Below are 24,910 nucleotides of genomic sequence, written 5' to 3'. Positions count from 1 at the left end.
GTTATATTTTTAAGAACTTTTCTTATTAATCTAAGTGTAGAGCATCGCTTAGAATTTTTCTAAAATCTTTATTCTAAAATGGAGCAACCAACCTTCATTAAAAAAGTTCTGTAATAAAACCTTTTATGTAATACGTTTGATTTTCCGAAAGAGTTTATTATAATTTTGAAAATAATATGCCATGTTATATTTTTAAGAACTTTTCTTATTAATCTAAGTGTAGAGCATCGCTTAGAATTTTTCTAAAAATCTTTATTCTAAAATGGAGCAACCAACCTTCATTAAAAAAGTTCTGTAATAAAACCTTTTATGTAATACGTTTGATTTTCCGAAAGAGTTTATTATAATTTTGAAAATAATATGCCATGTTATATTTTTAAGAACTTTTCTTATTAATCTAAGTGTAGAGCATCGCTTAGAATTTTTCTAAAAATCTTTATTCTAAAATGGAGCAACCAACCTTCATTAAAAAAGTTCTGTAATAAAACCTTTTATGTAATACGTTTGATTTTCCGAAAGAGTTTATTATAATTTTGAAAATAATATGCCATGTTATATTTTTAAGAACTTTTCTTATTAATCTAAGTGTAGAGTATCGCTTAGTCTTTTCATTCTATTGCAGTGTTATTTAATGTTTTCATGAACTCAATGAATGCAGCGAAGGTTTCCGAAATGGGAATACAATGTATAATGCTTGCTGTGTTATTGCGACGCAGCCAAAGACTTTTGTGCAGCACTGTAAGAGCTGCGTATTGCTTGGTCAATAGTCAACCTTCTTCGCCACTGTTCCCTCATCACTATCCCTCACTCTCTCTCTCTCTCTATGTGTTTTGTTCCCCATTCATTGGAACTCATTTATTTCGTGTACTGCATTGTGAAATCATTTCAAAGAAAACATAGTTCTAGATAATTTCTTAATGCGATTTAGGAATTAAATCAGTTTGTAAATTATTCAAGATATTAATTACTGCGCCCATTGCAAAAAGGATTTGTATTTTCCAACAACAATACACAACAATCAAAATAATACTACATATAAATTTGCTAAGATTTAGAATCATTTATTTCGAAAACTGTTGTGATTCTATTGCAAAGAGGATTTATTTTTCTCTAGTATAATTTAATAATCAAGTGAAAATGGCTTCATATAGTATTTAGATTCATTTATTCCACAAATTATTCAAGATATTAATTGCAATTAGAATGAATATTGTTGAAAGCATTTAACTATATTTAAGTTTGCTAGCTTTAAAGAATTTGATATATAATGTTTTAATTTGCGTCAGGAGTTGGAAACTTGCTTCAAAAACATTTCCATTCTACGAGTACGCTGCGCATATGCAATATTTATTTTGGGGTCTCTTGTGATTAATTCGCAAACAAAGTAATTAAAGTGCACGTCAATTATAAACATAATTACGCTCATAAACAAATTGCTCTCAACACTCGTTTCTCAGAGCTGTCCCACAGCTGAATCGCATAGGGCAAAAACGCGCAAAGTAAATAAACAAAATTTACGAGTTCCTGCCAACAGCACGAAAAAAACAACACAACAGGCAAAAAGGCATTTCTATTGAAAAATTGAAAATGAGTTGAGTTGAGTTGAGTTGAGAGTTGTGCAAAATAAAATAATCAGCAAGCAGCACGTGTTATCGACGCGACAACCAAAATGACGACCAAGTGCTCCAAGTGCTCCACTTTATTATTATTATTACTTAGTTCTCTACTTTTTTTTCTTTTCGCTTTTTTTGTTTGTTCCTAACTGAAAAACTGGACTTGCATCTGGAGTTGCAGTTGGCCTGGCTTGTCGTTGTCGTTGCCGTTTTGCTTTTTTGCTTTTTTTCTTTTTTGCTGCTGCTAATTCATGGAAATTTATGGTTAATGACAACAACAATGGCAGCAACTACTTAGAAAGAAAATAAGCAAATGTGCTGCGCACTGAGCGTGCTCAACTGAAAAGCACTCGTCAACGTAAAGTTGAAGCTATGATTTGTGAATTTAAATATAGTACCACAATAAAATTCAAATTCTAGTTTAGTTTTTACTACAGTTAGGAATAACTAAATTATAAATTATAATATATAATAAATTCGGTTTTTGAAATATTCATTCAACGAATCCTTAATCCTTATCGTCAACAAAAACGTGTAAATAATCTATTGCAAAACAATACGGTATTATCCTTAAAATATATCAAATTAATATACTGAAAATATGCCAAAATCTATATTTGGAATAGAATTTAGGAATAACTAAATTATAATATATAATAAATTCGGTTTTTGAAATATTCATTAAACGAATCCTTAATCCTTATCGTCAACAAAAACGTGTAAAAAATCTATTGCAAAACAATGCGGTATTATCCTTAAAATATATCAAATTAATATACTGAAAATATGCCAAAATCTATATTTGGTAAATAGATATAATAAATATATCTATTAATATAGTCATCGCGAAGTCTTCTTCTGTCTCTTACATAAATTTGGTATATTGATATACTCATGCATTCCAAATATACCATAGAGTACACAATATACCAGATTGATATCAAATGCAATCGATCGCAACCAAAATTTTTATGAATCATTGCGAAATCTGCTTCTTCCATTTACATCCATTTGGTATATAGATATAGTAATACATTCGACATATACCATAAAGAAATATACCAGATTGTCAGCAAAAGCAATCTGATCACAAGTCTGTTACACAAATTTGTTATATAGATAAACGAATGCATTTAAAATATACCAAATATCCATCGCAACCAAATATTCAGAAATCATCTCAAACCTTTCTTCTGCCTGTTGCATAAATTTGGTATAAGAATATACTAATACATTCAACATATACCAACTGCAAGAGCATGTGAATAGGCCGTAAATAGAATATGTAAAATATTTTTCTTGCCCTACGCTGACCACAACTTGAGCATGCTCTGCAGCACTTGCCACGACGCAGTGGCAAATTGCGGGCAATTTCAGAGTGGCTGCGCTTTCTGGTTTCTCATTAAAAGCAAATTTGCCTGGGCGACACAACAACGAGAGCAGCAACTGACCCACACTAAACTGTGTTAATAAGCCCAAGCCAAACACAGTTGTTGCTCGTTGTTGTTCGTTGTTGTTGTTTGGACTTTGCGTTGTCTGAGAATGCGGGCGTTGCGTGGGCGTGGACAGCAACGAGACATCGAGAGACCGAAAGTGCAAGTTGCAACTCGTTGTTGTAAGTTGTTTGTTGTCCATTGGCTGAGTTGCCGAGTTGCCGAGTTGGTGGCAATTGTCAGTTTCGCTGGCAGCTTTATGACATTTGGCATGCAATTATGTATGCGAACTGCGAATTCTTGTGGCGATTTCATTATGCAATGCCACCTTTTTATTTGAGTATTACATGTGTATAATACTCATGTCTGCAGCGAAGAATAGTCCACAAAAAAGTTAATAGATTGTTTCGTTGAATAGCAAGTAATTTCATGCAATTGCTGAAATTAATAAATCAGTTCGATCTGATTTATTTATAGTGTTGTTTGTGTAGAGCTGTTGAGGTATGAAGTTAAAGTTGAAAGTATTAAAGTCTTAAAAGGTGTCATTCACTATAATACAAATATGTTTTAAATAACATATAATAAATATTTCTATTTTGACCAACTCTGTTCTTTAAGTTTAGCCAGTTTTAAAGCTAGATTATCAGCATTAAAACAAAACGGATTAATATAATATAATAATCCCTAAAACAAAATTCCTGTCGTCTTTTTGATAGTCTCAAGGACGTAAAATACAAAATTCCACACCTAAGTTTTTGTTTGCTATTTATTGCTTTTATAAGTTCGTAACGGTCCAATCAAAAATATTTCCAAAACAAACCTATTATCTTAAGAGATAGGAACGCAACACAAATTTGGGCACTTTGACTTTGTTTTCCATTGGAACAATTATTTGAAGAGTAAAGAACTTTACTAATCATGTCATATAATTGTAAAAAGAAAACACATTTCGCATAGAATTACCATCAATTTACTTAAGTACTTAAACATTTATGCAACTAATTTAGTTATTGATTTTATTCGAAGCTTTTCAAAAATTAGTTGCACACATTTTAATGACAGGATTACGGAAAATGTTGAAGAGAATCTGTGACTAAAATATGCGCATTTCTGTTTTATATATTATTATGTGCTTTTCTTTAAATAATTGTTGTAAAATAAAAAGTTATTATGGAACAGAATAGCTAGCAGGTTTTGTCATTTTAGTATATTGTTGTTTTGATACGAGTCTTGTTGAATATATTTCTGAATACTTAAAAATGTGCAACATTCATAGAGCACATTTGAAGCGCTTCAAATAACTATTTTAAGTTCAACTTATCTTTGTAATCATCTAGCCTACTATTATAAATGAATCACAAGCCGAAGACCTTTGCAGCCAGTGCTTTAGTAACAGGGTTAGTCTTAATTTTAATAGTATCCTATATTTTGAAATAAATAAGTAAATGAATTACAAATTAATTTCTTAAACTACAGATTCCAATTCATGTTAAAGAGAATCTCAATTTTACTCCCAAAATTAACTGCAGTATTTCGGCAGTGTAGAAAATAGAAAATATCAATTGAATGCCTCAATTTGCTTGCGAATTGAATTGAAGTTTTGTGGCGAGTCAATTAAGCTCAGCTTGCAATGATATACTAGAGTGTTTTAGGCCATGGTCGAGTGATAAATGATATGACAGGTTTCAAAATGTCGAGAACACTGAACGCTGAAGCGACAGTTGAAGACAGACAGAAAGTTAGTTCGAACAGTGCTTCAAAAGAAAAAAACATAGTGACTGACTGACTGGCTTAGTGATTTAGCCAATTATCGCTATCAATGCCAAATGAAAGCCATAAATTTTGGGCAATTGTCGAAGTGTGTCTGTGTCTGTGTGTGTGTGTGTGTGCAACAATGTGTGGCAGCAGGCAAAGTGTTGACACCAATAAGCGACGCCGCCTTGGCAGTCTAGAAACTAAAGTCGTTCAAACATATATATATATATATGGTCAACATGTTTCTGCTTTTAGCCACGAAGCTGTTGCAAATGCAGATGCAGTTGTTGTTGTTGTTGCTGCTGCACTTACTAGTTACCAGTTGCTGTTGCTTTGGCTGCTGCTGCTTTGGATGTGCATCACTTTGAGGCAATCCCCCGGCTGATTATGCAACGTCTGGTTGTTGCCAATTAAAACGCCGCCGCATTGTCAAATTGTTAGCAAATTTTTCGCGTTGCATTTCTAATTAAAGGCCGCGCATGCTGCTGCTGCTGCTGCTGTTGATGTTGCGGTTGTGCTGTTGTGCTGTTGTTGCCCCTATGTCTTAGCCTGCTGCTCCACTTAACGTGCTGCAAAAAAGTTCAAGTGAGCGCGTTGCATGCGCTGATCGCTGGCGCAGATTATTGCAAAGTTTGCAACTAGGACTAAGTGCAAAGACTGCGGCAGCCACCTACAGCCTGATAATTGGCGAACAGCCAAACAGTTGCACGGTTGCGCATACGCACCGTTGACCCAGGCAAAAGGCGACCGCATTACTTTCGCCACCTCAAATACAAGGCGAGAGAGAGAGACGGAGACGGAGACTGAGACGGAGACTGAGACACAAGCAGAGCAACAATGTGTGCCACAAATGTGGCACCAGATGGAGCGGGGTGCCTCGAGCTCTTAATTAAGTTTTTGTGTTAGGCTGTCAACGGCCGCAACTGGATTGACTTGAAATACTTACTCGCATTTTGTCGTAAGCGGGGAGCCAACGCTACCAAAAAGCGTATGGACAGCATTTTGTGCCACAAAACGTTGCGTAGCAACATCTGAGTGTATTCATGTGTGTGTGTGTGTGTGTGTGTGTGTGTGTGTGGCTGGCAAATGTAGTCACTCTTGATTTGATTGGGATGATGCCGTTTGCCGTTCGTCGTTGCTATAGCGGCAAGTGGGCTGTTGATTTGGCCACGCACATGATTTATGCATTTTCGGCAGACTGACAGCGGACCAACAACAACACAGACCGGAAGCAGGCGGACAACTAACAACCAACAGGCAACAGGCAACAGCAGCAGGCTTTGAAGAGTCGCAAATCGCCAATTGCACCTGGCTTTTGAAATAACTAAATTGTACTTTTAAAACTAATGCAACTCCAAATAAATAAATAATATAAGTTAATATTGAATGGCTAATTAGTAGCTAACAATCCACATATATCATTTCGATTAAATGCAATGATAAATAAAATATAAAACTAAATCTTTATACATTATTTTTAAAGCCGAAATTCCAATAAAGTAAGTATTCTTCCTTTTTGATTAATATTTAATACAAATAAAACAAATAAGAAAGCTACCGTCGAGTGTGTTTGACTCTAAGATACCCGCTACTTTGAATAACTGCAAAATAGTGCGGTATTCATTTTAAAATATACCAAACTAATATACATATCACACAAAAAATGAATCAGTTCGAAACAGCAATGCAAAACAGAGTGGTATTATTCCTAAAATATACCGAATTAATATACCACAAAAATACTGAACTTGTCTTAGGCGTTACTTTTGGTATATTGATATAGTACCACTGAAAATGTACCATAAGATGCAAAATATACCAGATTGTATTGAAAAGGTACTAAGACCCGTAGTGTGTGGACGTTTTTGCCCATAGAAAATAATTTCTTGAATAACTTTGACAATATCTATTTGATCGCGACAATAATTTGTATTATTATAAGTACCAAATCTTTAAAATAACGTTTGTTAAAGGACGGAAGTGACCGTTATAAAAATTTGAATTAAACTAGATCCGCCTGCAAACACAGCAATTGCTGTCAAAACATAATGATAGCTCTATTTCTATTTCTATTTAAAGTCTCTGTGATCTAGATGCTTATACGTTCAGATGGACTGACAGACAGACGGACATGGCTTTATCGTTGTTGATTCTTGGCGCTGATAAAAAAATATATACTTTATACGGTCGGAGATGCTTGCTTCGGCCTGTAACATGCACTTTTTGGAGGCACTAAGTTATAATACCTTCCTCACCTATGGGTAGCTAGTATAAAAAAGCGTTTACGAAATTTAAAAGTTAACTACAAAGTAAGTTAACCCACACAAAATAAATAACTTTAAGAAATAATAAGCTTGAGTCAGTTGCAGTCTAGAAATGAAATACTTTTCCATCAGCACAGAAATTAGATTCATTGAGTTAGAAATTTATATAAAAATGAAAAGATTAATAGTAATGTAAATAATAAATATCTATATAAATAAAAAATCTATTTTTATATTCCTTTCGACAATTCAAATCTAGGAGAATTTACATTTTTTATTGCGAATTGACTTTTGAAATTGTGATTATTTAGTGAAGAAGCCTAAAACATTTCACAAGTGTGAAACACTTAAGTTGTGCCCCACATAGGCACACTTGGCCATAGATATTTGCAGCTCGTTGCTGCATGCCACAAGTCAGTTATCTTTTATCGTAGGCAGGCGTTATTTCCGACCCGATATTAGTTTGATTCATTATTGGGGTCAACACGATGGCATGGATGGTTGTGGTTGATTGTCGCTGTCGTTGTTAGGTGTTTTAATGTGACAACGAATGATTTATAATTGTCACGCTTGCTATCGGCATTTTGTAAATACATACAAGTATTTATCGTTGTATTCACACACACACACACACAAACACGAGTTCATCTCACAACATTTTTGCAGTTGGCTCCGCTTTTGGGTGGTCGACAGACAATAAACCTGCTGTTGGCTGTTTGCTTTTTGGCTGTTTCATATCATTGCCATATGCATGATTACCAAACCCTAAAACCGCACAAAACAATGAACGGAACGACGGGCAAAAAAAAAAAACACAACTGTAACATATACATACATAGAAGATACTACGTCGAGTACAACGGGACGTATGCGCGTTGTGTTATGCTTTAAGTATTTGGTATTTTTGCTGTTTGTTTGTTGCTTTTTATGTATGCCTTCACATTAGATAAGTTGAGATTGGCGATTGTCGGTTACATTGTTGTTGTTGTTGTTGTGGTTGTTATTATGCAAATTTCTTAACAACCTCTAAATACGGCGGCAGCAACAGCAACATTTTCAATTTTTTTCGGTTTTCGTTTACGTTTTTTTTTTGCTTTTGCTACTCCTTTGTGTTCGGCTTGAATTTTTAATTAACATTGCGCATACGTCGCATGCACCCAAAAAACACTAAAACAACAACAACTACAACGGGGACTTGGCATCTTAAACTCAGCGGCGCCCCCTTTTTGTTGTTGTTGTTGCTGCTGGAAAATGTATGCCAAATAAATGCTGCTAAAAATGAAATAATGAGCACACTTTTTATATGCAAACATGGTCAAAACACTTTCACTACAACAGCTACAGCTACAACTACAACTACAACTACAACAACAACTACAATCCAACTTAAATGCTACACGAATTTCGTGTTGTAAGGCTCTCAACTCTCTTGGCCAAGTGCTGTGACTAGGAGAGTCTGAGTGGGTGGAAAAGTCAGCGCACAGTGGTACTTTTTAGTTGTAAGTGTTTGCAAATTAAATGAGTAGATATAATTGTTAAATAAAATGTAAGGAAATGAAGTGAACATTATTTCAAAATTGAAAGCAGTAAAATTCCTAAATAAAATGTAAACAAGTGCAGTAAAAAGATTTTCAAAAGCCGCAAGCAATGAAATTCCTCAATAAACTTTAATAAAATGATGTAGAAATTATTTCTTAAAGAAAACATTAACGAAGTGGAGTAACAATAATTGAAGATGGAATTAATTTGTTAAATGAAATCGAATTAAATTGTGTAGAAGTAAATTTGAAAACTGCAAGCTGTTTAATTCCTAAATAAAATGTAAAGGAATGCAGTAGAAACTATTTTGATCATAAAAATAAAAGTTTTAAACAATATTTAAAACTTTTCTGGTTTTTACGAATCTGCTAAAAATGGTTTTCCTTGCAATTCGAAATGAATTTCCTTTTTATTTGCTTTTATTTAAAAATTTATTGAAAAATTTGAAAATTTTCCATTATTAGTATTTATTTTAATGTATTCCAATAAAAAGTATTTCATACTCATAAAATATTGTAGAATATTTCAACTTTTTTACTTATACAACAATTTACTTAATAAAATATAGTTTATTATTTGCCTTCTGCACACCACTGTGCGGCATGTGGCATGTGGCAACTATGCGCTGCAGCTGAGCTGAGCCGAGTTGAGTTGAGTTGAGTTGAGTCGATGCTACAGTCAAAGGAGTCTGGGCCAATGTACTGAGTGCTGCTTAAGGAATTGTTGTATTTTCGAAAATGACAGTGGAAATGGAAATGAAAATTACAGTGGACATGGGGCCCAAGAGTCAGTTGTTGTTGTCGTTGTTGTCATTGTTGTTGTTGTTGTTGTTGGTGACTTTGTTGCTGTCGCATTTGCAATTAAGTGACGAGACGACGACATTGATTAACGAGGCGTTTTTAAGCGGCACTCAAACACGCGCTAATGTCCCCACAGACAACAATAACAATAGTCAGCCCAGCAATAACAACAACTACAACAACAACAACAACAGCAGCAACAACAACAATAGTAGCAACATCAAGAGCTGACGATCGACACTTGGCGCTGCACAAAGGCATAAAAATGGGCATTGCAACAACGCAATGCGAGGCATATTTTCATATACAATATTCATATGAATATTACTATATATGTATGCAATATGAATGCATATACATATATAGTTTATATACATTTGTGATTTACTTCATAGTTAAACTTGTGTACGAGTGAATTCGCTTTTGTTAGCAATGTTTGCTAATTGAATTGAATGACCACTTAGCTGCGCTTAGGATAACTCGAAAAATTAGTTAACAATTGCCGTGACCCAAACACTAAATTTGCAAAAGCAGCTCAAGCGTTTCTATACTTTATAGTATATATATATACATATACATATATATATATATGTAGATTCTATGCTGCACTGAAATACTTTATGATTTACGAATAGTAACTTTTTAATTTGCTAACAAGTAGTAAAAATAATAAAGCGAATTTAAAAGTAAATTTATAAAATAAAGATTGCTTTTAAAAATTCACAAATTTCAAATTTTATACAGTTATAAGTAAATTTATAAAATAAAGATTTATTTTTAAGTTGTCAAAATACAGAATTTGTGAATATATAAATACATTACTTATTTCATATACAATGCGGTTTAGCATTTATTTAAAGTGTTAAAAATACCACATTTTACAAAATACAAAATTTTCTGAAGTTCTAAATAATCACTTTTGAGGAATTTGCTCAGAAGAAATGAAAAAATTCAGTTCGATATATGCCTATTATTAACTCAATATTTTTTGCTAAATAAATACGATTTTCAAGTGAAAAATTAATCAACAACCAATCTTTGTTTGTCAATGTATGGGCACAAATCTTGTGACACAAAATGTTGCTATATTTTGTTGTGAACAATTAAAGTTTATTGAACAGAAACAAAAGATGTTCATGAAGTGCGATTAAATTCGCATTTAAAATGTGTTTTTAAATTGCCAATATTTCGGCTTTTGTTTCGATTCGTCTCATTTTGTTTTGTTGAGGTAGTTGCAAAAACAGATAGCGAAAAGAGAAAGAGAGAGAGAGAGAGAGAGAGAGAGAGAGAGAGAGGGAAGAAATGAGCGAATGTACTTTAATATTTATTTATTTATTGTACTTGGAGATAGTAGTCGTTGCACTGCAGAGAAAAATACGTGGCGATGACCCCTCAAAGTACTAAGGCAGTTGAATGTATATACTATATTCTGTAGAATATACTATATGTATGCAGTATATACTAAATATGTGCAGTATATATGTACTTGAAATACACAGCGAAGTGCTGAGGCAGATGTATATACTATATGTGTGTAATATATACTATGTATTTATATGCAGTATATACTTGTATTACTTGACGACTGAAAATATTTGTCCTGCTTTTCTGAAGACCCAATCCGACTCTACGGAGAAAGCGGGTATACAAAGAAATTTGAAAAAATATCGACCACTATCGAGAGCGTGTCGATAGTGTCCAACCATCGATAGTCCCGATAGTGCAATCGATAGTTAGAATGTGTATACTATATTCTGTTGAATATACTATATGTATGCAATATATACTAAATATGTACAGTATATACTTAAAAAACACATCGAAGTGCTAAGGCAGTTGAACGTATATACTAAATGTGTGCAGTATATACTAAATATGTCCAGTATATACTTGAAATACTCATCGAAGTGCTAATGCAGTTGAATGTATATACTATATTCTGTAGAATATACTATATGTATGCAATATATACTGGAAACACACATCAAAGTGCTGAGGCAGATGTATGTATGTACATATAAGCTATATACTGTAGAATATACTACATGTGTGCAGTATATACTATATATGTATACAGTATAATTGACATTTATTGACATTTAAAAAATATGATATATTTTTTAATATATGTACATAGAAAAACTTTCGCAAAAAAATCGTATAATTGATTTCATAATTACATGAACTCAACATATTTCATGTTAAAGAAGAGCAGCTGATTTCTGATTTCTGACTGCAGCATTGCATAATTAATTAATTAGCATGTAATATAAATTAATGCTGAATTTATGAATTTGTTTTTGTATTGTCATCGTTGTCGTTGTTGTTGTCATTGTTGTTGTTGCTGTTGCTGTTGCTGTCGCTGTCGTTGTAGTTAATTATATTATTGTTGGCCATTGCCATTGTTGTTGGACTTTTATTCAATTTGTGAGTCTGCATTGCGCTTTGCCCTTTTGACTCGCTCGTTGATTGTTGATTTATTTTGAATTGCTGTTTTAGGTATTCTAATTGAATTGCTCTCTGTTATATACATAGTATCAACAATATTGTATATCTGCAAAATAATTTGTTACACATCCAGTCAAAAAGAAAAAAGTCAAATGGCTTTTTCAAATACCGTGATTAGTCATCGAAAGTTGCGCACAAAAAAAAAAGCAAAAACAAAAACTAACACAAAAGATGCAGACGAAAGGGGCGCAAAGGGTGCAGGTTGTGTTTGGGTGTTTCGAGTATGAGTGTGTGTGTGAGTGTGAATGTGAGTGCGAGTGCTTTAGAAATGTGAACGGAGGCGTTGTCCATAAACAAGTTAGCTGATTCATTTGTCAGCAGCTGTTTAGTCGATGGCCAAATGTTCACTCGCTGGCCCGCTTCTAAATTAGCCAAGAACTTGCCATTAATTGAGAATTGTTGTAACAAAAAAAAAAAAAAAGAGACCCAGAAAACGCGATTTTCAATTAGTCGCCATGTTCACAACTTGCACAACTTAGTAGCTCATAAATACCTTTACCCAAAATCAAAATCGAATTTCAAATCCGGTTTTCATCCGCTTGCAATGAGGCTTTTGTCTTCCAGAATTTTAGAAAGCAAAATTACATCATTGACGAATTAAGTCATGACTTTAGATTAAACACAAAACTGCTGTTGCAATTTAATTAATTTGTGCTTTAGTTAAGTGATGATTCGAAAAATGAAACTTAACGTTGATGAAGCCAAAATTGAAAGAGAAACAGCTTGTAATTAGATGAAATCAAGAAAGGCTTATTAAAAATATAAATCAAATAATTTAGTTTTCAGAAAAAGTTGTAGACCATCGATAAAGTTAAAATCCTAATAATAGATTACTTTAGTTTAAAGGCAAATTTCTGCGGAAATTTAATTAATTTGTACTTGTTAAGTTAAGTGATTGATTTGAAATTGGGACTTAACGTTGATAAATCCAAAATATAAAGAAAACAAGTAAGAAAATCGAGCACACTCGACTGTAAGATATTTGCTACCCATTTTCAATAAAAGGTTGGTATTTTTCTTAAAATATACCAAATGAATATACCAAAAAATACCGATATATATATTTGGTATATTTCATAAATAACTATAAAAAACTTTTATCTGATCACAACCAAAGCTATAATACCCTTTTTACTCTATGGGTAGCGGGTATAAACAGTTTGCAATTAGATGGAACCGGGAAAAAAGATTAATTAAAAAATGGTCATATTTGAATTCTGAAAACAATAAAGTTATATAGCAGAAAAGTTGAATAACATCGATAAAGTAATACTCCTAAGAATTGATTATCAAAATTGAAAGTTGCAAATATATAAATACTTATATGGCAAATGAGGAGAGATTAAAGTTGAAATGAAAATGCTGAAAGCTATCTCTTGAATGTATAAATAGAATAATTACGACATCCACATTATATGTTATTCAGTAAATTAATGAAATACACATACATTTTAATAGAACGACGCCGGTGCCGTGATTGCGACTTAGGCCCAGATTACTGCGGATCATCGAATGCGGATGCTGATGATGATTGCTGTGGCTGTCCAGCGCGGATTTAATTATTTGAAATGCCATTATTCAGGTGTTTCACATATCCCAACAGACACTTTGTTCAGTCAATGATATTCAAAAATGTATCTTGAGAAACTAAAGAATGTTCTCTTACTCTTTCACACTCTCTTTCTCTCTGTGTGTAATGTATGTTTGTTGTGTTGCAACTTCTTCGAGCATTAGTTTCATAATTAATTCAGAAATCATGCGACAACTGATAACAAATGAATTGCTGTCGATTTAAATTTGGGAATATGACAGCAGCAATTTGAATCTTGAAATTTAAGTCGATTTCAAGCTTTAATTTGTAAATAATTAGCTAAGCTCTGCTTTTATTTTATTTGTATAGGAACCAAACAATCATATTACAAACGTATTATCTCTGTGAAGAACAACGCCTCCCTCAGCATGGGGACAAAAAAAACATGCAGAGATTTTGTTTTGTTGTGTTGCGGGGGTCGTGAGCTTGGCGCGATGCTCTGGCGCTCTTTTATTTCACATTTATTTTCATTTTTAGGGCGGGGGTCATGGGGGCAACAAGCATGACAAACACACACACACAAAGAGAGAGAAAGACACACATACACACTTAGAGTTGTTAACTCACTCGTTGTATAGAGTCGCAAACTGCACTTGTATAGAACTCACTTGCACTTGCACTTTAGACACCAACAAAAACGAGAAAAAAATATATGTATATAAAACACACTTACACACACACACACACGGCACTTGGTTTGAAAGTGTGTTAGAGTATTGGTAGGCACATCAATTGTGCATGTGAGTACTTTTATTTACTGTGTGTGAGTGTGCGTGGAGATAAAAAACAACAAAATATAGTAAGCGACAACAAAAGACTGCGAGACGAGCGCGCGCTTCAAACGATAGCGCAAAGCATGCGGCAAGCACGACAAGATCGATTCTACTGAATCCGCCGAGTACCGATGAATGGGAATGGAGCCCAAAAAATGAGCCAACAACAACAAAAAAGTACAGCAAAAAAAAACGCAGCCGCAGCAGCAGCAGCAGCGACTAAAAAACGGGCAAGCGAAACGACGACGGCGACGGCGACGACTACGCGATGTCCAACGACGAGCGCGAGTCGCAATCGCAGTCGCAGATATGTACACACATACAGACATATAAACATACTATATATGTATGTATGTTATGTAGATTTGTAGTTATAGCCGGTGCTGCTGCCAGTGGAGCATGTGCCACAAAAATTATCACGCTGCACATGCAAGTGCCGAATGTATGCCGAAAGTATGTAAATATTTGTTGTTGTCTAAGTGTGTGCGGAGTGTGTGTGTGTGTGTGTGTGTGTGTGTGTGTGGAGTGTGGAGCGTGGAGCGTAGCAAGCTTTACTTCATTTTGATTGATTTCGATACAAATCCTTTAAGCAATATTGGCAATAGCAATTTTAACAGAGACTACAGAGAGATACAGGTTTACTTTAAAATTCATGGAAAAATTATTATATTTTTATTTTTATATATATTTTTATGATTTCCACATTGATATCTATTAATTTAGGTAAATTTTTAAAAGAAAAACTTAAAGTATTATCACTTTTGTAAAATTAAAAAAGGGTTTGCAACTATGCTAATTTTAAATTTTGGCAATCGAAGTTTTACAGGCACAAATTCACGAAAAGATAATTAAATATTTTCTTTTATGATTTTCTTCTTTATTCCATTCATTTCGTAAAATAGGATCTGTAGACACAGTATTACTTTCAAATTCACGAAATTGTATATTACAATAACTTAGATTTTCAAAATTATTGAATATCACCTAAAAATATTCAAAGCAGTTTTTTCTAAGCAATTTTTGAAGTAATATCGCAACTCCTTGCTTTTATACGTGAATAAATAATGTAATAGTATTAATTTTAATTCAGTTTTTGAATATCTTTTAATTGCATCAAGCAAAGCGCCGAAAGTTGTGTACATTTCGCAACAGGTTTCTACCGCATGTTTTGGAATTTCGCAAATTTTTAAAGTTGTTAAGCCAATTGTTTTTATTGTACTGCTTTAGTTAAAGAAAAATAAATTAAGATACGCTCCCCATTCAAACACAATAACATAAAACCATATTTCAATCAAGCAGAATTGCAAGACCTTGAAATTTATGATGTAAATGCTACACGATATTTTTCCTCCCTGTTTTTCCAAGAATTTTGCAAATTAGCCAAAAGCGGATGCTACTGTACTCAAATACAATTTAAGTCAATAAGCCGTATAATCAGTCAGTCAGTAAGTCAACGAATAAGGCAGCAACAGAGTTTTTTTTATAAATAGATTGATTTGCGTGTAAAAAAGTCAGTCACTGAAGTTCAGCAAACCAAAAAAGTTCACTAAACTTTGCCGGCGCCGCAAAGTATGCAACAGTTGTGCAGCAAAAGTTTTCAGCGCGCTCAGCGCGGACACGCACCATTTAGCCAAGCAACGAACAGCTATGTGGGCGCATGACTGCACAACAGATGGCGCCAGCACTGGGCTAGTGCATAATACGCACGCTAGAAGTGCGCGTAATTTAAATGTGATATGATTGCAAATTATATGTATATGTACATATATAGTATAAACACTCACCTGTAAGACCTGCATCATTGATGCTGGACGTGGACGTAGAGATGCCGGGCAGCTTGCGCCAACCCTTGCGATTCCAAAAGCTGCGCGCCTTCGACTCGGTAGGCACACTGGGACCCGGATCCTCGGCAGCGCGTATTCTCGCACAGCTGAGTATGCGACGACCACAGGAAGCGCGCGTTAGAAAGCTGCAATTGGTGCCGCCCGACTGCTGCAGCGTTGCCTCATCATAGGCCATCGAACGCTGAAAGGAGCGGCAACTTTGTGTAGCATACGATGACGTCGCCGTCGCCGTCGCCGTTGGCGTTTGACGTGCACACTTGATGTGCTGCGTCTTGGTGAGCCGCAGACTGCCAATGTAGCTGGCACCGCTGCTGCCACTAAAACCGCTGTCCAGATCGCAGGTCGCCATCGCCGTTGTCGTTGTTGTTGTCGCCGCGTTGCTGCTGCTGCCTGCTTTGAGTGTGGCCAGCAGCTGCTCGATGCCGGCCACATCGGTGCTATCACAGATATTGTCCGCCGATGTGGAGGTCAAGCGGGCCATTGCCAACATTACCGGCTGTCCGCTGGCCGCTGTCACACACACCGTTGGACTTGGCTTCGGCGGCGTTGCAACGCCACTCGCAACAGTTGCTGATGTCGATGAAGATGTCGATGCTGCTGCTGCTGTTGCTGTTGCTGTTGCTACTGCTTCGGGTGGACTGCATTTGGGCGGACTGTCGGGCATCAGCATGGCCTCCACACTCAGATTGAGTTCGCCGAGTATCTTGTGATGACGATGCTGCACACGTCGCAACTCCTCCTCGACCAGCGAATGCGAACCGATTGCCGCCTTGCCTGTGGCTGTCGATTGCAAGGCAGCCGCATTGATCTCCTCGTAGAAGTTCTCGCACTGACTCGAGCTCGAACTGTGCAGCTTGTGGTAGCGCGTCTGATACGATTGCAGCGTGGCCGGCGACACCAGCTGCTTGTTCTTCTTCCCCTTCGAGAGCAGCGCCCGAATCGAGTTCGGTGGCGGTGGCGGACCATCAGAAGCGACAGCAGCTGCCGCCGCGGCTTCGGCTTGCGCTTGAGCTGCCTTCGCATCCAGCTTGGGGACATTCGAATGCCGCATCGCGGCACCGGGCTCATAGTAGGCATAGGAGTAATCGTGATGCATGTGATGCAAGCTGCTTGCCTGCTGCAACGTTGTCCACTTGTCACTGCCCTCGCTGCCATCGCGACCCAACGTCTTGGCCTTGATGAGCCCTTGATGCGGATGCGGAAGATGATGATGAGAATGGGAATGGGGATGAGGATGATGATGATGGTGAGGCGACAGTTCCTGCTGTTCGTTGCATATTTCAATGGCATCCGGATCGGGATCCGGATAGCGTGGCAACAGCTGACGACGCTGCGCGTTGCCATTGCCATTGACCGTTGCAGCTGCCCCGACAGCTGTCTGCCCCAGGTTGCTGCTCACAATGGCTGCCACAGCAATTGGCGAATTGCCGCCGGACTTTTGCTGCTGCTGCTGTTGTTGTTGCTGCTGCTGCTGCTGCTGCTGGGGCGGACTTGTTGCTGGCGGCGGATAATCGGGCGGTGGCGGAAAATGCAGTGAACCATGTTTAGGCAACGCCTTCGACAGGCCATGCAACAAAGCTTCGTCCTGCTGCTGCTGCTGCTGCTGTTGTTGTTGCAACTTCTGCTGCTGCTTGAGACGCTGTAGCTGCGTCTGCTGTTGCGTGTAATAGTTTTGATTGGCGGGCTGATGTGAATGCTGATGCGGTGCATGCTGCAGCTGCAACTGATGCGTGTGCTGATGCTGCTTCAGCTTCGAGTGCGATTGTGTGCTGGCGTGAACGTGCAACTTGCCCAAATGATGCGGGTGTCCGGCAACTCCCACTGTTGCTGCCACTGCCACTGCCACAGAGTTGCTGCCGCTGTTGCCGCCGCCAGTATTGTTGCCACCGCCGCTGCTGCTGTTTGTGTGGCTGCCATTGCTCCCGCTGTTGATGTTGATGCTGTGGTTGTGCCCGTGACTGTGATTGTTGTGGCTGTGGCTGTGGCTGTGATTGTTGTTGTTGTTGTTGTTGTTGCGTCTGCTGCCCAGTCCCAGGCTCTCCATGGCACATGTTGCTGCTAACGGCTGCTTTGCTTCCGCTGATCCTGCAAGTAGTAAAAGAAGAAGAAGAAAATGCAACTCTTTAGCGACAATTAGCCAAATATTTTGTAAGTTGCAACAGCTGCAACAACTGTTCGTGGAACTGCAAATTGCAAGTGCAGCACGCGACTCACTACTTGCAACTCGCCACATTCCAGTTAGCGCCCAGCAACCAAGGAGAATGCAGCTCCCTTCCTTGAGAGAGATTAATTGCTGCCTAATTAAGCGACTCTTTGCCCGAGGCTCTTTAGGGACTCTAATAGCTTTTTATATTCACCGCGTAAATTGAAAACGATGGCGACAACTCCGCACAAGCAACGAACGTAGTCTACTCGACTGCCTGAGACCCGCTGAACATTGAAGTTGCAATGTTTAGGAGCTTACTCGACTTCTTTAAAATCGCGACAGATTAAAGTTACCTAGCTTAAAAAATTACTCGACATTGAAGTCACCTAAGTTACTTCAAAAGTCTACTAGACAGCCTTAGACTCGCTGAACATTGACATTGCGAAGTTTACAATCGCAACCGATTATTACTTATTGTTAATAACTTAACATAAAGTTACATAGATTAAAAGTTTATCTAATTTTGTATTATAAATCTAGCAAACTTAATTTAAATATTGTAAAATGCGCTTTTAAATACATTTCATTGAAGAATATCACCAATTTTAATGTATTAGTAAATTGTCTGCAATTCGTTAAGAAAGTCATTTGTAATAATTCAGTTCTTAACTGAGTGTGCTGGAACATACACAGCTCAAGCGGTAAGAGTAAGGAGGCTGCTATTTTTGCAACGGATTATTTTAGTGGTATTTCTGGGCCTTTTAAAATTCATCAACGAACTTTGCTAAAAGTAACAAATTGGCATATGTATAGCAAACCTCTAAAGGTAAGAGCTAGGAGGCTGAAGTATTTATATAACATATCTGCTTAGCCCAATCGGTAAGAGTTAGGAGGCTGCCACTTTTACACATAATAATTTAAGGTTTTTTTTCTGTGTTTTCTAAAATTTCTCAACGAACTTCTCTGAAAATAACATATTGTATAACAAACTCTAGGTAAGATCTAGAAGGCTGAAGTATTTATATAATATATATATTGTATATATACAATTTACAGCTGATAATTTAAATTATTTTTCTGAGATTTTCAAAATTTCTTAACAAACGTTGCTAAAACTAATATATAATATTTAAAATAATATAGAGGCTCTCTAGGCAAAAGCTAGAAGGCTGAATTAAGGATTTACCAAAAATATGATCGCACAATCTTAACGGTAGGAGTAACATAACATAAGTTACATACATTTCATTTGGTTACTCTAATAAAAATTTTCATGACAAGCCTCTACCGGTAAGAGTCGAGAGGCTGAGTTTGATAATAAAAGAAGGCATAATTTAACTAGATGTGCTGCTTAAAGCACAAAATCATAATAATATTTTTTATTAAAAATAATCAGACAATAAAGAGACAATTTATTTTTATTGTAATCAGCTCAACACAGGGTATATCATCGTTGAGCAGTCTCAGCAAGCAGCTTAGCGCAATAAAAACAATTACGAACTGTTAACGATCGCCCACAGAGTCGACACGCAAAGTTCGAAGTTGGCAATTTAAGGATTACGCATAGTGGAAGCTCTCCATAACATAAATAGCAGTGGATATTCTTCGGTTTAGAGAGAAATACGAGCATAAGAAGCGAGGAGAAGAGAAGAGACGAGAAGAGGATGGCAAAGTGCTTCAACTCTTCCAAGAAGAACAACTGCTGGTAATGAAGCGCGAATTAATGAAATAAAGAAAACGAAAGAACAGCAAAGAATTTGCCAAGTGTTTATCTTGGGTTCATTTTTTTTTTTATTCTTCGCTCTTTGCGTTGTATTCTTAATAATTTGTGCTATTTTAGTAGAGGTAGAAACGATGCACAGCTAAATGATAATGTCAGTTGTTTGGCAAGATTATGACTAAGATAAAGGTCGTTGGGTATAATGTGTCGGACACTTGGGGACTTGTCGACTTGGCCTGAGACTTGGTCAGGGAAGCACATACACACACACACACACACACACACACAGGAGAGGGGTAAGAAAGAGCAGCCTGATAATGTGTGGAACATAATAAAGTTGACGATGATAATGCCACCAAAGTTATGACTGCATAGCAGGTTCAACTGCAGACAGAGGACAGTGAAAGAGAATTCAATTGGTAATTTGAGTAGCTGTTCTCTTCCTTCTGTCTCTCTCTTCTTCGCTGTCTCTTTCTTGTCTTACTAGCTGTAACTTAAGCTGGCCACGGCAGCGGAGGAAGAGGAACTTTGAGGCGGGATAACTTGCACAGCGGGTCGCCAAATTAGCGTCTAAATTTAGTCGAGCACAGCGGGCAGTTTCGAATTGGCATTGGAATTGAAATTGAAATTAAAGCAAAGGCTAAATCTAGCAGTTAAAGCCACAAGTTGCAAGTTAAAGCTGCATGCAGCTTGCTATATAGAAAATGCATTGTCAACAGCAAATGTTGCGCTAAAAAGATGCCAACAGAAGCTGCAAAACTCTGACAGGGATCGCGAGAGTCAGAAGTCAGCAGAAGTTGGGAGGCAAAAAAAAAACACTCAAGCTGGCAGGATAAAGTTTATGAGCCTCACATATGTATGTATGTGTGTGCTTGCGTGTGTGTGCAGGAGGGAGGTCGTTAGTTTCGCTTTGTTTTTGTCTCTTCCGTTTTCCTTTAGCGTTTTTTTTTTCATGCCACACGCTGAAGTGAAATTTGCTAAAGAAAGTGAAGTGAAAAACATATACATGCGAACGAGAATATCAACAACAACTTCCTGGTTCGCCTTGAGCGTGGCACAGAGACAGTGAAAGAGAGAGAGAGAGAGAAACATACAGAGAAATAGAGAGGGAAGAGCTAGAAGTAGAGCTAGAGCGACTGGCCAATTAACCTCAGGCTGTGGCTCAAGACTTTCGCTGGCTAACCATCAAGCATCAAGCAGCTTCTCTTCATCGCCAGGGTGGCGGCTATTCCTGCTAATTGGAAATATATAAGTGGATACCCTGCACACACACACACACACACACACACACACACACACACATGCAAAGAGCAAAGACATTTCTGTTGCAGCTACTGTGGCAGTCACTACACGCACTGCTTATGCAAACAATTCGAGGAAGATGTGTTAAAGTTGCCACACAGTCCACAGAAAATGTGGCAAATGTGTGTTTGCTTTAAAGCGTAGACAGCCATGGGGAGGACGACCAAAGGAAGAGAGAGGGGAGGAGGCGGCGAAGGGAGAAGTCGCGACAAAGGAGTCTTGAAGGGAAACGCGTGCTCTCGAAGAAGACTATTCTAGCGAAATGCGTTGCAAGTGAGTGAACTCGACAGCGAAATACTGCAAAAATATATTTACTTCGAATACACTGAATTACCCGAATAATCTACTATATATTATTACTAATATAAGAACGAAAGATTATGAAAAAAAGTCTATATCAATAAAATTTTGAAAAAATCGAGAATATTCCCAATGCAGATTCATAAGATTAAATGCAGATCCAATTTTCTACTTTATGTTTCTTTTGATTCTGTTCTACTATAATTTATTACTATACAAATACTACGAGTATATACCAATGCAATTCTTTGGAAATCGAGCATATCTCGAATGTAGATTGAATAAGATTTAATGTAGATTAATTAGACCCAAGCTTACATTTTATGTGTAATTTTGTCAGCTTCTTCTATTGCAGTTAGTTGTGTAATCTTTATGATATGAGTATGAATAAGGTTTGTCCTGAATGAGTTTTCCCTAAAATGTGTTCTTATGGTACTTTATTGAAGTACTGCTGCACTACTTAATAAATTTAAAATCTCTGGACAAAAGTACAATAAAAAAAAAGCAAAATGAAGCAACTAAAACTATATAAAAATAAATTTGTGACCGTAAAAACTTTAAAGTTTTAAAGAAAATTAGACTAACTTTAATGTGTGCTAAAAAAAAGTTATTTGTTTTCAGACTTTGTTAATGATTGTCGCCCAGTAAACAAATTTGATCTGGTTGAACATAGAAATGTGGATATAGACTTTGAGGCATGCTGCATGCTGCATGCTGCACACACGCATTGACAGGCAGTTGTTATGCTCTTGCTCTGCCTTTGGGGCAGCGATTGTACAATTAATGAGCATGAAGACTCGCTGAAGAGGTGGCGTGTTTGAGGTACAGAAAACAACTCCACCTAATCGTAGCTGCATAAAATGTAAAATATGTAAGTGTGTGCGTGTGTGTGTAAGCGAATATGGGTGTATTCAGACGCGTACTCATACTTGTAGTCTAGTGTATGCGTGCCGAGCACAAAACAACAAAACGCATTGCAATAATTATTTGCAAAAAAAACAAAAAGAGAAAAGAACATAAATGAAAGGAAAGGAAAGAAGAGGAAAACGAGAGAGGAAGAAGCAGCATCATCAGGCGGAGCGGCAAGGAAGCCAGCAAGCAAGAGTGTTGCATGTTCTTCTATCATATTTACAATTTATGTGTCGCCAATGCATTGCTCGCATTGAGGCCAACCCCAGGTCTGCGTCACCATCCTCCAGCCCTCCTCCATCCTCCATCCGCCATCCTCCAGCCCAGTCTCAATCGTTTGCCAAAGTCAAACCCCCTTTTTTTCGCGTGTCACGTTTTGCTGCAAACGCTGCAATATGCAAATGGAATCGCAGTTGCACTTCGAGTTGCAGTTGCAGTCGCAGTCGGACATGGAGTTGGAGTTGTTGTTGCTGCTGTTGTTGCTGTTGTTGTTGGTAGCATGATGCGAGCGCGAACAAGTAATTAGAAAATATATTTAAGATGTTTGCTGCTACCGCGACTTGCGACTCCAGCCTCATCTTGCCGGATGATCGTCATCGTCGTGATATTTATGGTCATGCATCTCTAGGATGCACCACACACTTAACACAGCTGCTGCTGTTGCTGTTGCTGCTGTTGCTGTTGCTGCTGCTGTGGCGGCAATGCCAAAGGCAACCCTCGAATGCTGCGCCTCTTATGCTTCGATTGAAATATGCACTTACACACTCTCACAGCAGCAGCAAACATTGCAAACACAGCTCACAGCTCCACACTTCGCAGCCAGTCAACCACTTGGGATTCTTACATTTGAATTTTCATTTATAGCCAGAATACACGCGCATTTACCCTGTTAATTTGCCTGATTGCCATCGGGTGTGCTCAGCTGCAACGAAATTCAAATTTAAACCTCATTTCAAGTAGCATCAACTATGCTCACAGTCAATTCGCATAAAGTAGAACTGCACTATATTCAATTTTCTTCATTGAAATTCTCGAGGAAGATTTTTCCGGACGAGTCGAGGAAAACTCTCCTGGAAGAGTTGAGGAAGACTTCCCTGAAAGAGTCAAGGAAGACTCTCCTCTAAGAGTCAAGGAAGACTCTCCTGGAAGAGTCGCGGAAGACTCTCCTGAAAGAGTTGAGGAAGACTCTCCTGAAGGAGCTGAGGAAAATTCTCCTGGAAAAGTTGAGAAAGACTCTCCTGAAAGAATCAAGGAAGACTTTCCTCTTAAAGTTAAAGAAGACTCTCCTGGAGGAGTCAAGGAAGACTCTCCTGGAGGAGTCAAGGAAGACTCTCCTGGAGGAGTCAAGGAAGACTCTCCTGGAGGAGTCAAGGAAGACTCTCCTGGAGGAGTCAAGGAAGACTCTCCTGGAGGAGTCAAGGAAGACTCTCCTGGAGGAGTCAAGGAAGACTCTCCTGGAGGAGTCAAGGAAGACTCTCCTGGAGGAGTCAAGGAAGACTCTCCTGGAGGAGTCAAAGAAGACTCTCCTGGAGCAGTCAAGGAAGACTCTCCTGGAAGAATCGCGCAAGAATCGCGAAATGATCGCACATAAATCGCGAAAGGATCGTGCAAGATGTCACATGACATTCTCACTCTATATTGTTTCTTTTAAGTTGCATACTACAACAACACACAACAAAAAGGGGAGATGATGCCATTGTGTGTGGTCTGTGCTGATGGAATCGCTTGTTAATTTACGAATTAAATGAAATGCGCACAATTGTCAAACAACTACGACAACGACGACAACGTGAGGGCCACAATGAAAATGAAATGAAAATGGGAACGCAAGCTTAACGGCTAATTGGCGTTGGCAAATTGCCGACAGCATAAAGAGCAGCAGCAACTATTTTAGTGGCTGATGTAAGCACTATTCATAGTGGGAGTTAAAGCAGCTGCAACTGTTAAAATAATTTAATGTCTTAAAAGATGCACTAAAAGAATAATTACTCAAATAACTTGTGTAAGAAATTTTTAAGTGAATTCAATAGTGTTTTTTGCCAGAAGAACAAATTAATTCCCGAATGTATTGTACATAGAAAAAAATACATATTTAAATGTGAATATAAATATGTACATTTATTTGTAATTACTCACGTTCAAATAATGCTTTCCCTGAAGTTATAATAATTAAACTGCACTTTTACTTTCACAATTATTATCACTAAAAATAAATGAAGAAAAACAAACACACACACACTTATACAAATTTATAAGACATCTTATATTCACAAAAAAAAACACTTAAAAAAACACACACACGAATGTAGAAGACTTCTATTTACATTACACTTATACGCAAGAGCTACAAAGAAATTAGAATTAGGATGCGCGCAAACTACATATAAAAACTTTTATGCAGCGTAGCCGTGAG

At 37.2% G+C, this 24,910-nt stretch overlaps 1 protein-coding gene across 2 annotated transcripts in view; it reads right to left on the bottom strand.

Moving 5' to 3' along the window:
- Positions 1–24,910, bottom strand: part of LOC133848723 (uncharacterized) — a 157,119-nt gene that overhangs the window by 85,415 nt on the left and 46,794 nt on the right. The window contains exon 3 of one of the 2 annotated variants that reach the window (XM_062284379.1): positions 16,061–18,205. In XM_062284379.1, coding sequence (XP_062140363.1) covers positions 16,061–18,164 — 2,104 coding nt within the window. In that variant the 5' untranslated portion in view covers positions 18,165–18,205. Of the gene's footprint in view, positions 1–13,360; positions 13,504–16,060; positions 18,206–24,910 lie in introns of those variants that run through there. The other variant, XM_062284381.1, reaches the window with a different exon arrangement.

Source organism: Drosophila sulfurigaster, chromosome X, assembly GCF_023558435.1.
Source record: "Drosophila sulfurigaster albostrigata strain 15112-1811.04 chromosome X, ASM2355843v2, whole genome shotgun sequence".
Lineage (NCBI taxonomy): Eukaryota > Metazoa > Arthropoda > Insecta > Diptera > Drosophilidae > Drosophila > Drosophila sulfurigaster.
Note: the sequence above shows the minus strand (reverse complement) of the source record. Positions and strands in the feature narration are given on the sequence as shown.